The sequence below is a fragment of the Trematomus bernacchii genome, unplaced genomic scaffold (assembly GCF_902827165.1).
Source record: "Trematomus bernacchii unplaced genomic scaffold, fTreBer1.1, whole genome shotgun sequence".
NCBI classification, from domain to species: Eukaryota; Metazoa; Chordata; class Actinopteri; order Perciformes; family Nototheniidae; genus Trematomus; species Trematomus bernacchii.
Genome location: NW_022987942.1, coordinates 3,142,394 through 3,156,516, shown reverse-complemented (window position 1 = coordinate 3,156,516; position 14,123 = coordinate 3,142,394). Strand labels below are relative to the sequence as shown.

The window sequence follows — 14,123 nt, the reverse complement described above, 5'->3', positions numbered from 1 at the left end:
ATGTCTTTTCTACATAAACATGTGTCCCCTCCTCTGTGTTAAGAGATTCTGAAAGTTTCAGGAAAAAAGATCTGCTCACTTTTTGTCCTGATCCATTTATATAAAAACCTGTCTGAAAATGAGCTGATCAGATTTTGGCCACTTTATGATGTCAGAATGATGTTTTGGCTTGTGTAACCATTAGCCAATCAGCAACCAAGGTAACCCTTATCACCTGAATCTCCTCCTAGAGCACCATTGTGTTTTTTTTAACCAAATGTCTCTCAGAGGGGCGTGGGGAGGGGCTCCTTATTTTCAAAGTAACAGACAGAGAATCAGCACTTTGGAAACAGGGCTGAAACAGAGGGGATTATGGGATGCTGCAATGATCTGTTTGGTATTTCAGCCAATTACTTCAGAGACATGTTTTGTATACATCTGAGACCTATAATAAAGTAATGAAAAACAGTATAATAAGGGACCTTTAAAATAAAATAGAAGTAAAACAGCATTATGCTTATTTAAATGTCCTGCAGTTTAAGTAAATAGAGGGCCCCTGCCGATTGTTTAAAAAAAATGTATAACTGAATTGAGCCACTCATACAGTCTGTCCATACACTGGTGAAACTTGGACTGTGTGTTGTTTTTACCGATCTCATCCTTCCTCATTTCCTTCAGCTTGTCCACGGTGAGCTTCTTCTCCTCCAGGCGGTTCAGAACCAGGTGGCTGAGGTTGGGGAACTGACGGAGGGGGTGGGCGAAGCCCCACAGCCGCTTGTCGATCACCTTACAGAGGGTGAGCAGGCGGTAGGTCATGGCCGGCCACCGCTTCCTCAGAGCGATCTCAAACAGAGCCCTGACGATACGAGCAGAGTTCTGTGGGGGGGGGGGGGACTGAATCATTAACAACAAGCCAAGTAGTAACTGATGACAGCAATAGAATTAGGTCAGAAGTCTTGTTTTCCTTTGGAAGCCAAAAAGAGACTTGTCACTTCAGCCTTTATGTGGTGGTGAATGCAGCTTCTACATGCCTACACAATTGAGATATCATCTACCACGGGGCACTGAGGGTTATAACACACACCACTGATCGTAGTATGCTCTGGTTGGATGGTCTGCTCTGGCCGCCCGTAGAGGAACCATTGGCACACCCTTATTTATGAGGCTGTTTTTGGTGTTCCATCTTATATACAGAATGATACCCTTCAGAAAACTACAGAAAGTCGTCTGCTTAGCTCCGAGGACTTGTTTTCCAAAAGTCCAGAGTGAGTTGGGAAAAGGGTGTTTAGTTCTGCTGCTCTATATACTTGGAAGCAGCTGCAACACGAGCTGGTCTCTCTGAGTGACAGAGAGGCAGAGGACTGTCTGTAGATGCTTCTTATGATGATGTTCAGATTGAGACCATGATACAGTATTTTCTCTGTTCTTGTTTTTAGCCTGTGTTCTGTGACTGTGCTGCTACCTATCTGGGACAGGACTCTCAAGGAGACTTCTTGGTTAAATACGTTTAAATACAAATGAATGAATAAAAGTATTTTAACGGTATCTTTAAAGTTGGAATACAACAAGGGAAAACATTTGAATTGATCTAAAGTCAGTGGTGATATAAAGTGATTTAACTCATATCTAACTGACTGTAGCATTCAATGTGAACACTTTTCGGCTATGTTTTTAATGACGGCCTTTTAGTTAAACCTTCAGTGTTGTAGGACATCAGTTCCAATTCACAGCAGCCGTTTGTGTTTTCCAGTGTTTTTGCTCAATTAAAGAATTTCCATGGTGATTAATCATCAGCAGGAGGTGTGGGGGGGGGGGTCAGACGCTCACTGATGGATGGGTCAGCTCTGGTGGAGAGGTCAGGTGACCGTGATGCTGTGATTGATCTGCTCAGGTGTTAATGTGATCACATGGTCTGAATGCACTCTGGAGGGGGTTATTGAAGTGTGTGTGTGTGTGTGTGTGTGTGTGTGTGTGTGTGTGTGTGTGTGTGTGTGTGTTATATATATTTCTCATTACTATGGGACCTTTTGGGAATGTGGATAATGTGAGATGGGGGGAGAATGATGAAAATAGAGTTAAACATTATATTCTAGTGCACATTTCGCCGATTGGCTTGTGACTGTATTATTTTTAAAAAGGAATTAAACAAGAAGAAATATACACCCAATGAAACAACACATTTTAAAACATCCTGTGTCAGATTTGATAAATAAATAAAACTTCACTACAGAGGCTTCACAGATTATTTTTGACTAATTAATTTCTTTGCAAACATTATTGAGATTCAGGTATTCCTACAACTGAATTTCCCTTAAAGGGGACCTATTGTGCAAAATGCACTTTTTCATGTCTTTTACACGTGTGCTGTCCCTCACCTGAGCCACGTAGCCCAGGTCAGAGATGAGGGAGAAGCTGTCCACCTCCCCCCGGCTGATGTAGGTCTGCAGCAGCACGTTGATCTTCCCGTAGCCGTTCTCCACCCCCCCTGCAGCCGGCAGCTCACAGTAGTTACTCAGCAGCTGGTCCAGCTCCTCCAGCTCCTCGTCACGCACCTGCAACACACACACACACACACACACACACACACACACACACACACACACACACACACACACACACACACACACACAACACACACACACACACACACACACACACACACACCACACACACACACACACACACACACACACACACACACACACCACACACACACACACCACACACACACACACACACACACACACACACACACACACACACACACACACACACACACATTATACTTTGGATCAGAACCAGGACTACAGATGAGATATGCTGTAGAGACCTCAAAACCTGAATGAAGCTCTGACTGAAGCTCTGACTGAAGCTCTGACTGAAGCTCTGAATGAAGCTCTGACTGAAGCTCTGACTGAAGCTCTGACTGATTGAAGCTCTGACTGACTGAAGCTCTGACTGAAGCTCTGAATGAAGCTCTGACTGAAGCTCTGACTGACTGAAGCTCTGACTGAAGCTCTGACTGAAGCTCTGAATGAAGCTCTGACTGACTGAAGCTCTGACTGAAGCTCTGACTGACTGAAGCTCTGACTGAAGCTCTGACTGAAGCTCTGACTGAAGCTCTGACTGAAGCTCTGACTGAAGCTCTGACTGAAGCTCTGACTGAAGCTCTGACTGACTGAAGCTCTGACTGAAGCTCTGACTGAAGCTCTGACTGAAGCTCTGACTGAAGCTCTGACTGAAGCTCTGACTGACTGAAGCTCTGACTGAAGCTCTGACTGAAGCTCTGACTGACTGAAGCTCTGACTACTGAAGCTCTGACTGAAGCTCTGACTGAAGCTCTGACTGAAGCTGACTGACTGAAGCTCTGACTGAAGCTCTGACTGACTGAAGCTCTGACTGAAGCTCTGACTGAAGCTCTGACTGAAGCTCTGACTGAAGCTCTGACTGACTGAAGCTCTGACTGAAGCTCTGACTGAAGCTCTGACTGAAGCTCTGACTGAAGCTCTGACTGAAGCTCTGACTGAAGCTCTGACTGAAGCTCTGACTGAAGCTCTGACTGATTGAAGCTCTGACTGAAGCTCTGACTGAAGCTCTGACTGATTGAAGCTCTGACTGACTGAAGCTCTGACTGAAGCTCTGAATGAAGCTCTGACTGAAGCTCTGACTGACTGAAGCTCTGACTGAAGCTCTGACTGAAGCTCTGAATGAAGCTCTGACTGACTGAAGCTCTGACTGAAGCTCTGACTGACTGAAGCTCTGACTGAAGCTCTGAATGAAGCTCTGACTGAAGCTCTGACTGAAGCTCTGAATGAAGCTCTGACTGAAGCTCTGACTGAAGCTCTGACTGAAGCTCTGACTGAAGCTCTGAATGAAGCTCTGACTGAAGCTCTGACTGAAGCTCTGACTGAAGCTCTGACTGAAGCTCTGACTGAAGCTCTGACTGAAGCTCTGACTGACTGAAGCTCTGACTGAAGCTCTGACTGAAGCTCTGACTGAAGCTCTGACTGACTGAAGCTCTGACTGAAGCTCTGACTGAAGCTCTGACTGACTGAAGCTCTGACTGACGCTCTGACTGAAGCTCTGACTGAAGCTCTGACTGAAGCTCTGACTGAAGCTCTGACTGACTGAAGCTCTGACTGAAGCTCTGACTGACTGAAGCTCTGACTGACTGAAGCTCTGACTGAAGCTCTGACTGACTGAAGCTCTGACTGACTGAAGCTCTGACTGACTGAAGCTCTGACTGAAGCTCTGACTGAAGCTCTGACTGACGCTCTGACTGAAGCTCTGACTGAAGCTCTGACTGACTGAAGCTCTGACTGAAGCTCTGACTGAAGCTCTGACTGAAGCTCTGACTGAAGCTCTGACTGAAGCTCTGACTGACGCTCTGACTGAAGCTCTGACTGAAGCTCTGACTGAAGCTCTGACTGAAGCTCTGACTGAAGCTCTGACTGACTGAAGCTCTGACTGAAGCTCTGACTGACTGAAGCTCTGACTGAAGCTCTGACTGACTGAAGCTCTGACTGAAGCTCTGACTGAAGCTCTGACTGAAGCTCTGACTGACTAACGGTACGTCCACACGGCAGTGTCGCGTTGAAGCTTGCCGGTGGGCGTGTTGGCGTGGACCAACAACCAATCACATTAATCTCCCGCCCCGGACACACAAGCACACGGTTTGATTGGCTAGTGCTTGTACTGGCATATGATTTGATTGGCTGGCGCTTCCGTCGACGCTTGAATAGTTGAACTTTTCTCAACTTTCGAAGCGAGCAACGGAGGCAAAGCGACGCGACGGAACCACAATGCAGTTCGGCAAAGCGTGACGTCACCCCATTCAAAGTGAATGGGAAGCGTCTCCGTTGAAGCATGCAACGGTACATCCACACGGCCGTTGAAGCTCGCCCACCAGCAAGCTTCAATGCAACGCTGCCGTGTGGACGTACCGTGAAGCTCTGACTGAAGCTCTGACTGAAGCTCTGGCTGAAGCTCTGGCTGAAGCTCTGGCTGAAGCTCTGGCTGAAGCTCTGGCTGAAGCTCTGGCTTAAGCTGACGACCTCTCACCTTCAGCTGGTCAAACTCCTCAGCCTTGGACACGATGCTGAAGATGTCTGCTTCTGTCCTCTGAGAGTTGAACATTTCATTGAAGGTCTTCAGAGGAGGGGGAAACATATATACCAAGTTAATAGAGTTTTAATTAGGACATGTCATTATGTCTGACACAGTGATGCAACGTTCGATTGATATAAACGCACAAGAAATTCAAAATAATAAATTAGGTACTTTGGGTCAACACAATGTTTCTTTAATTTTTACAATTAGAATAATATAATAAATACAATAAATCTGCGTCATGACATCCTAAGTTGTAACTACAGTTTTTATAGTTTTATTTAGAACATGGGGTTGTGTCGCGGTTAGGCCTCATTTGGCTGAAATACATATCAAAACAACAAACACATCACCTGACAAAAGGTTTCTCTTCTTTACTCAACAAAAAATAATTAGAGAAATGCTCCTGTAAAAACCTTTTTTCAAACTAACAATATCTTTAACATTTATATCGCTAGCAATATATTTCTTCCCACAAACTAAGACATTTGAAAGATAAATTAGCCCCTTAAAAAGATTATACCGGCAAAAACTGTGTTTTACCTGTTCATAAATACAGGAGAAAAACGATTTAGTTCAGACAAAAAAATTGGATAACCACACTTTTTCTTTTTCACTTATATAGCTATTACAAATGATATGGATTTCTATCATTTGCTTCATTGGTACTCAGATTAGATAAACTAGTCACAGCAGTAGAAAGTGAATAGGTATAACGCATGAGTTCAAAACATAATACATATCATAAAATAAAAAGTTAATATATACATATCAACAGTAGAAGATATATCTTAATAGAGTATACAAAGAATATACAATATAAAAAACACTGGATAAGTTAGAATACTCATACATTACTAAAGTGTGCAAAGTCGCATTCAATTTCTAATTACAATCGAATAAATGATTTCTATTTCTGATACATTATTTATTTACCTTCATCATCTTCAATTATTGGGTTGAACGTATAAATGAATACGTTTTTGTTACCTCGATGGTGTAGTATCTGATGGAGTAGTGAGTGTACCTCGATGGTGTAGTATCTGATGGAGCAGTGAGTGTACCTCGATGGTGTAGTATCTGATGGAGTAGTGAGTGTACCTCGATGGTGTAGTATCTGATGGAGCAGTGAGTGTACCTCGATGGTGTAGTATCTGATGGAGTAGTGAGTGTACCTCTGTGGTGTAGTATCTGATGGAGTAGTGAGTGTACCTCGATGGTGTAGTATCTGATGGAGCAGTGAGTGTACCTCCATGGTGTAGTATCTGATGGAGCAGTGAGTGTACCTCGATGGTGTAGTATCTGATGGAGCAGTGAGTGTACCTCGATGGTGTAGTATCTGATGGAGCAGTGAGTGTACCTCGATGGTGTAGTATCTGATGGAGTAGTGAGTGTACCTCGATGGTGTAGTATCTGATGGAGCAGTGAGTGTACCTCGATGGTGTAGTATCTGATGGAGTAGTGAGTGTACCTCGATGGTGTAGTATCTGATGGAGTATGATGTACCTCGTGTGTAGTATCTGATGGAGTAGTGAGTGTACCTCGATGGTGTAGTATCTGATGGAGGCAGTGAGTGTAACCTCCATGGTGTAGTATCTGATGAGTAGTGAGTGTACCTCGATGGTGTAGTATCTGATGGACAGTGAGTGTACCTCGATGGTGTAGTATCTGATGGAGCAGTGAGTGTACCTCGATGGTGTAGTTAATCGGATGGAGTAGTGAGTGGACCCGATGGTGTAGTATCTGATGGAGCAGTGAGTGTACCTCGATGGTGTAGTATCTGATGGAGTAGTGAGTGTACCTCGATGGTTGTAGTATCTGATGGAGCAGTGAGTGTACCTCGATGGTGTAGTATCTGATGGAGTAGTGAGTGTACCTCGATGGTGTAGTATCTGATGGGTCAGTGAGTGTACTCGATGGTGTAGTATCTGATGGAGGCAGTGGAGTGTACCTCGATGGTGTAGTATCTGATGGAGGAGTGAGTGTACCTCGATGGTGTAGTATCTGATGGAGCAGTGAGTGTACTCGATGGTGTAGTATCTGATGGAGTATTGAGTGTACTCGATGGTGTAGTATCTGATGGAGCAGTGAGTGTACCTCGATGGTGTAGTATCTGATGGAGTAGTGAGTGTACCTCGATGGTGTAGTATCTGATGGAGTAGTGAGTGTACCTCGATGGTGTAGTATCTGATGGAGCAGTGAGTGTACCTCGATGGTGTAGTATCTGATGGAGTAGTGAGTGTACCTTGATGGTGTAGTATCTGATGGAGTAGTGAGTGTACCTCGTGGTGTAGTATCTGATGGAGTAGTGAGTGTACCTCGATGGTGTAGTATCTGATGGAGCAGTGAGTGTAACCTCGATGGTGTAGTATCTGATGGAGCAGTGAGTGTACCTCGATGGTGTAGTATCTGATGGAGCAGTGAGTGTACCTCGATGGTGTAGTATCTGATGGAGCAGGAGTGTACCTCGATGGGTGTAGTATCTGATGGAGTAGTGAGTGTACCTCGATGGTGTAGTATCTGATGGAGTAGTGAGTGTACCTCGATGGTGTAGTATATGATGGAGTAGTGAGTGTACCTCGATGGTGTAGTATCTGATGGAGCAGTGAGTGTACCTCGATGGTGTAGTATCTGATGGAGTAGTGAGTGTACCTCGATGGTGTAGTATCTGATGGAGTAGTGAGTGTACCTCCATGGTGTAGTATCTGATGGAGTAGTGAGTGTACCTCGATGGTGTAGTATCTGATGGAGTAGTGAGTGTACCTCGATGGTGTAGTATCTGATGGAGCAGTGAGTGTACCTCGATGGTGTAGTATCTGATGGAGCAGTGAGTGTACCTCGATGGTGTAGTATCTGATGGAGTAGTGAGTGTACCTCGATGGTGTAGTATCTGATGGAGTAGTGAGTGTACCTCGATGGTGTAGTATCTGATGGAGCAGTGAGTGTACCTCGATGGTGTAGTATCTGATGGAGTAGTGAGTGTACCTCGATGGTGTAGTATCTGATGGAGTAGTGAGTGTACCTCGATGGTGTAGTATCTGATGGAGTAGTGAGTGTACCTCGATGGTGTAGTATCTGATGGAGCAGTGAGTGTACCTCGATGGTGTAGTATCTGATGGAGCAGTGAGTGTACCTCGATGGTGTAGTATCTGATGGAGTAGTGAGTGTACCTCGATGGTGTAGTATCTGATGGAGTAGTGAGTGTACCTCGATGGTGTAGTATCTGATGGAGCAGTGAGTGTACCTCGATGGTGTAGTATCTGATGGAGTCAGTGAGTGTACCTCCATGGTGTAGTATCTGATGGAGTAGTGAGTGTACCTCCATGGTGTAGTATCTGATGGAGTAGTGAGTGTACCCTCGATGGTGTAGTATCTGATGGAGTAGTGAGGTGTACCTCGATGGTGTAGTATCTGATGGAGTAGTGAGTGTACCTCGATGGTGTAGTATCTGATGGAGCAGTGAGTGTACCTCGATGGTGTAGTATCTGATGGAGTAGTGAGTGTACCTCGATGGTGTAGTATCTGATGGAGTAGTGAGTGTACCTCGATGGTGTTTTGATGGAGTAGTGAGTGTACCTCGATGGTGTAGTAATCTGATGGAGCAGTGAGTGTACCTCGATGGTGTAGTATCTGATGGAGCAGTGAGTGTACCTCGATGGTGTAGTATCTGATGGAGCAGTGAGTGTACCTCGATGGTGTAGTATCTGATGGAGCAGTGAGTGTACCTCGATGGTGTAGTATCTGATGGAGTAGTGAGTGTACCTCGATGGTGTAGTATCTGATGGAGCAGTGAGTGTACCTCGATGGTGTAGTATCTGATGGAGCAGTGAGTGTACCTCAATGGTGTAGTATCTGATGGAGTAGTGAGTGTACCTCGATGGTGTAGTATCTGATGGAGTAGTGAGTGTACCTCGATGGTGTAGTATCTGATGGAGTAGTGAGTGTACCTCGATGGTGTAGTATCTGATGGAGCAGTGAGTGTACCTCGATGGTGTAGTATCTGATGGAGCAGTGAGTGTACCTCCATGGTGTAGTATCTGATGGAGTAGTGAGTGTACCTCCATGGTGTAGTATCTGATGGAGTAGTGAGTGTACCTCGATGGTGTAGTATCTGATGGAGCAGTGAGTGTACCTCGATGGTGTAGTATCTGATGGAGTAGTGAGTGTACCTCGATGGGTGTAGTATCTGATGGAGTAGTGAGTGTACCTCGATGGTGTAGTATCTGATGGAGTAGTGAGTGTACCTCGATGGTGTAGTATCTGATGGAGTAGTGAGTGTACCTCGATGGTGTAGTATCTGATGGAGTAGTGAGTGTACCTCGATGGTGTAGTATCTGATGGAGTAGTGAGTGTACCTCGATGGTGTAGTATCTGATGGAGTAGTGAGTGTACCTCGATGGTGTAGTATCTGATGGAGCAGTGAGTGTACCTCGATGGTGTAGTATCTGATGGAGCAGTGAGTGTACCTCGATGGTGTAGTATCTGATGGAGTAGTGAGTGTACCTCGATGGTGTAGTATCTGATGGAGTAGTGAGTGTACCTCGATGGTGTAGTATCTGATGGAGCAGTGAGTGTACCTCGATGGTGTAGTATCTGATGGAGCAGTGAGTGTACCTCCATGGTGTAGTATCTGATGGAGTAGTGAGTGTACCTCCATGGTGTAGTATCTGATGGAGTAGTGAGTGTACCTCGATGGTGTAGTATCTGATGGAGTAGTGAGTGTACCTCGATGGTGTAGTATCTGATGGAGCAGTGAGTGTACCTCGATGGTGTAGTATCTGATGGAGTAGTGAGTGTACCTCGATGGTGTAGTATCTGATGGAGTAGTGAGTGTACCTCGATGGTGTAGTATCTGATGGAGTAGTGAGTGTACCTCGATGGTGTAGTATCTGATGGAGCAGTGAGTGTACCTCGATGGTGTAGTATCTGATGGAGCAGTGAGTGTACCTCGATGGTGTAGTATCTGATGGAGTAGTGAGTGTACCTCGATGGTGTAGTATCTGATGGAGTAGTGAGTGTACCTCGATGGTGTAGTATCTGATGGAGCAGTGAGTGTACCTCGATGGTGTAGTATCTGATGGAGCAGTGAGTGTACCTCCATGGTGTAGTATCTGATGGAGTAGTGAGTGTACCTCCATGGTGTAGTATCTGATGGAGTAGTGAGTGTACCTCCATGGTGTAGTATCTGATGGAGTAGTGAGTGTACCTCGATGGTGTAGTATCTGATGGAGTAGTGAGTGTACCTCGATGGTGTAGTATCTGATGGAGTAGTGAGTGTACCTCGATGGTGTAGTATCTGATGGAGCAGTGAGTGTACCTCGATGGTGTAGTATCTGATGGAGTAGTGAGTGTACCTCGATGGTGTAGTATCTGATGGAGTAGTGAGTGTACCTCGATGGTGTAGTATCTGATGGAGCAGTGAGTGTACCTCGATGGTGTAGTATCTGATGGAGCAGTGAGTGTACCTCGATGGTGTAGTATCTGATGGAGCAGTGAGTGTACCTCGATGGTGTAGTATCTGATGGAGCAGTGAGTGTACCTCGATGGTGTAGTATCTGATGGAGTAGTGAGTGTACCTCGATGGTGTAGTATCTGATGGAGCAGTGAGTGTACCTCGATGGTGTAGTATCTGATGGAGCAGTGAGTGTACCTCAATGGTGTAGTATCTGATGGAGTAGTGAGTGTACCTCGATGGTGTAGTATCTGATGGAGTAGTGAGTGTACCTCGATGGTGTAGTATCTGATGGAGTAGTGAGTGTACCTCGATGGTGTAGTATCTGATGGAGCAGTGAGTGTACCTCGATGGTGTAGTATCTGATGGAGCAGTGAGTGTACCTCCATGGTGTAGTATCTGATGGAGTAGTGAGTGTACCTCCATGGTGTAGTATCTGATGGAGTAGTGAGTGTACCTCGATGGTGTAGTATCTGATGGAGCAGTGAGTGTACCTCGATGGTGTAGTATCTGATGGAGTAGTGAGTGTACCTCGATGGTGTAGTATCTGATGGAGTAGTGAGTGTACCTCGATGGTGTAGTATCTGATGGAGTAGTGAGTGTACCTCGATGGTGTAGTATCTGATGGAGTAGTGAGTGTACCTCGATGGTGTAGTATCTGATGGAGTAGTGAGTGTACCTCGATGGTGTAGTATCTGATGGAGTAGTGAGTGTACCTCGATGGTGTAGTATCTGATGGAGTAGTGAGTGTACCTCGATGGTGTAGTATCTGATGGAGCAGTGAGTGTACCTCGATGGTGTAGTATCTGATGGAGCAGTGAGTGTACCTCGATGGTGTAGTATCTGATGGAGTAGTGAGTGTACCTCGATGGTGTAGTATCTGATGGAGTAGTGAGTGTACCTCGATGGTGTAGTATCTGATGGAGCAGTGAGTGTACCTCGATGGTGTAGTATCTGATGGAGCAGTGAGTGTACCTCCATGGTGTAGTATCTGATGGAGTAGTGAGTGTACCTCCATGGTGTAGTATCTGATGGAGTAGTGAGTGTACCTCGATGGTGTAGTATCTGATGGAGTAGTGAGTGTACCTCGATGGTGTAGTATCTGATGGAGTAGTGAGTGTACCTCGATGGTGTAGTATCTGATGGAGCAGTGAGTGTACCTCGATGGTGTAGTATCTGATGGAGCAGTGAGTGTACCTCGATGGTGTAGTATCTGATGGAGTAGTGAGTGTACCTCGATGGTGTAGTATCTGATGGAGTAGTGAGTGTACCTCGATGGTGTAGTATCTGATGGAGCAGTGAGTGTACCTCGATGGTGTAGTATCTGATGGAGCAGTGAGTGTACCTCAATGGTGTAGTATCTGATGGAGTAGTGAGTGTACCTCGATGGTGTAGTATCTGATGGAGTAGTGAGTGTACCTCGATGGTGTAGTATCTGATGGAGTAGTGAGTGTACCTCGATGGTGTAGTATCTGATGGAGCAGTGAGTGTACCTCGATGGTGTAGTATCTGATGGAGCAGTGAGTGTACCTCCATGGTGTAGTATCTGATGGAGTAGTGAGTGTACCTCGATGGTGTAGTATCTGATGGAGTAGTGAGTGTACCTCGATGGTGTAGTATCTGATGGAGCAGTGAGTGTACCTCGATGGTGTAGTATCTGATGGAGCAGTGAGTGTACCTCCATGGTGTAGTATCTGATGGAGTAGTGAGTGTACCTCCATGGTGTAGTATCTGATGGAGCAGTGAGTGTACCTCGATGGTGTAGTATCTGATGGAGCAGTGAGTGTACCTCGATGGTGTAGTATCTGATGGAGTAGTGAGTGTACCCGATGGTGTAGTATCTGATGGAGTAGTGAGTGTACCTCGATGGTGTAGTATCTGATGGAGCAGTGAGTGTACCTCGATGGTGTAGTATCTGATGGAGTAGTGAGTGTACCTCGATGGTGTAGTATCTGATGGAGCAGTGAGTGTACCTCCATGGTGTAGTATCTGATGGAGTAGTGAGTGTACCTCCATGGTGTAGTATCTGATGGAGTAGTGAGTGTACCTCGATGGTGTAGTATCTGATGGAGTAGTGAGTGTACCTCGATGGTGTAGTATCTGATGGAGCAGTGAGTGTACCTCGATGGTGTAGTATCTGATGGAGCAGTGAGTGTACCTCGATGGTGTAGTATCTGATGGAGTAGTGAGTGTACCTCGATGGTGTAGTATCTGATGGAGTAGTGAGTGTACCTCCATGGTGTAGTATCTGATGGAGTAGTGAGTGTACCTCGATGGTGTAGTATCTGATGGAGTAGTGAGTGTACCTCGATGGTGTAGTATCTGATGGAGTAGTGAGTGTACCTCGATGGTGTAGTATCTGATGGAGTAGTGAGTGTACCTCGATGGTGTAGTATCTGATGGAGCAGTGAGTGTACCTCGATGGTGTAGTATCTGATGGAGCAGTGAGTGTACCTCCATGGTGTAGTATCTGATGGAGCAGTGAGTGTACCTCCATGGTGTAGTATCTGATGGAGCAGTGAGTGTACCTCGATGGTGTAGTATCTGATGGAGCAGTGAGTGTACCTCCATGGTGTAGTATCTGATGGAGTAGTGAGTGTACCTCGATGGTGTAGTATCTGATGGAGCAGTGAGTGTACCTCGATGGTGTAGTATCTGATGGAGCAGTGAGTGTACCTCGATGGTGTAGTATCTGATGGAGCAGTGAGTGTAGCTCGATGGTGTAGTATCTGATGGAGCAGTGAGTGTACCTCGATGGTGTAGTATCTGATGGAGCAGTGAGTGTACCTCGATGGTGTAGTATCTGATGGAGCAGTGAGTGTACCTCGATGGTGTAGTATCTGATGGAGTAGTGAGTGTACCTCGATGGTGTAGTATCTGATGGAGCAGTGAGTGTACCTCGATGGTGTAGTATCTGATGGAGCAGTGAGTGTACCTCGATGGTGTAGTATCTGATGGAGCAGTGAGTGTACCTCGATGGTGTAGTATCTGATGGAGCAGTGAGTGTACCTCGATGGTGTAGTATCTGATGGAGCAGTGAGTGTACCTCGATGGTGTAGTATCTGATGGAGTAGTGAGTGTACCTCCATGGTGTAGTATCTGATGGAGCAGTGAGTGTACCTCGATGGTGTAGTATCTGATGGAGCAGTGAGTGTACCTCCATGGTGTAGTATCTGATGGAGCAGTGAGTGTACCTCGATGGTGTAGTATCTGATGGTGTAGTATCTGATGGAGCAGTGAGTGTACCTCAATGGTGTAATATCTTATGTAGTAATGAGTGTACCTCCATGGTGTAGTATCTGATGTAGAAGTGAGTGTACCTCCATGGTGTAGTATCTGATGGAGCAGTGAGTGTACCTCGATGGTGTAGTATCTGATGGTGTAGTATCTGATGGAGCAGTGAGTGTACCTCCATGGTGTAATATCTTATGTAGTAATGAGTGTACCTCCATGGTGTAGTATCTGATGTAGAAGTGAGTGTACCTCCATGGTGTAGTATCTGATGGAGCAGTGAGTGTACCTCCATGGTGTAGTATCTGATGGTGTAGTATCTGATGGTGTAGTATCTGATGGAGCAGTGAGT

General features: G+C 45.7%; 1 protein-coding gene across 1 annotated transcript in view; it reads right to left on the bottom strand.

Moving 5' to 3' along the window:
• ascc3 (activating signal cointegrator 1 complex subunit 3) overlaps positions 1-14,123 on the bottom strand; it is a 165,503-nt gene that overhangs the window by 52,136 nt on the left and 99,244 nt on the right. Inside the window, exons 19-21 of the mRNA XM_034115595.1 lie at positions 5,041-5,127; positions 2,355-2,531; positions 630-855 (exon numbers count right to left, since the gene is read on the bottom strand). Of these exons, the coding sequence (XP_033971486.1) occupies positions 630-855; positions 2,355-2,531; positions 5,041-5,127 (490 nt within the window). The remainder of the gene's footprint in view (positions 1-629; positions 856-2,354; positions 2,532-5,040; positions 5,128-14,123) is intronic.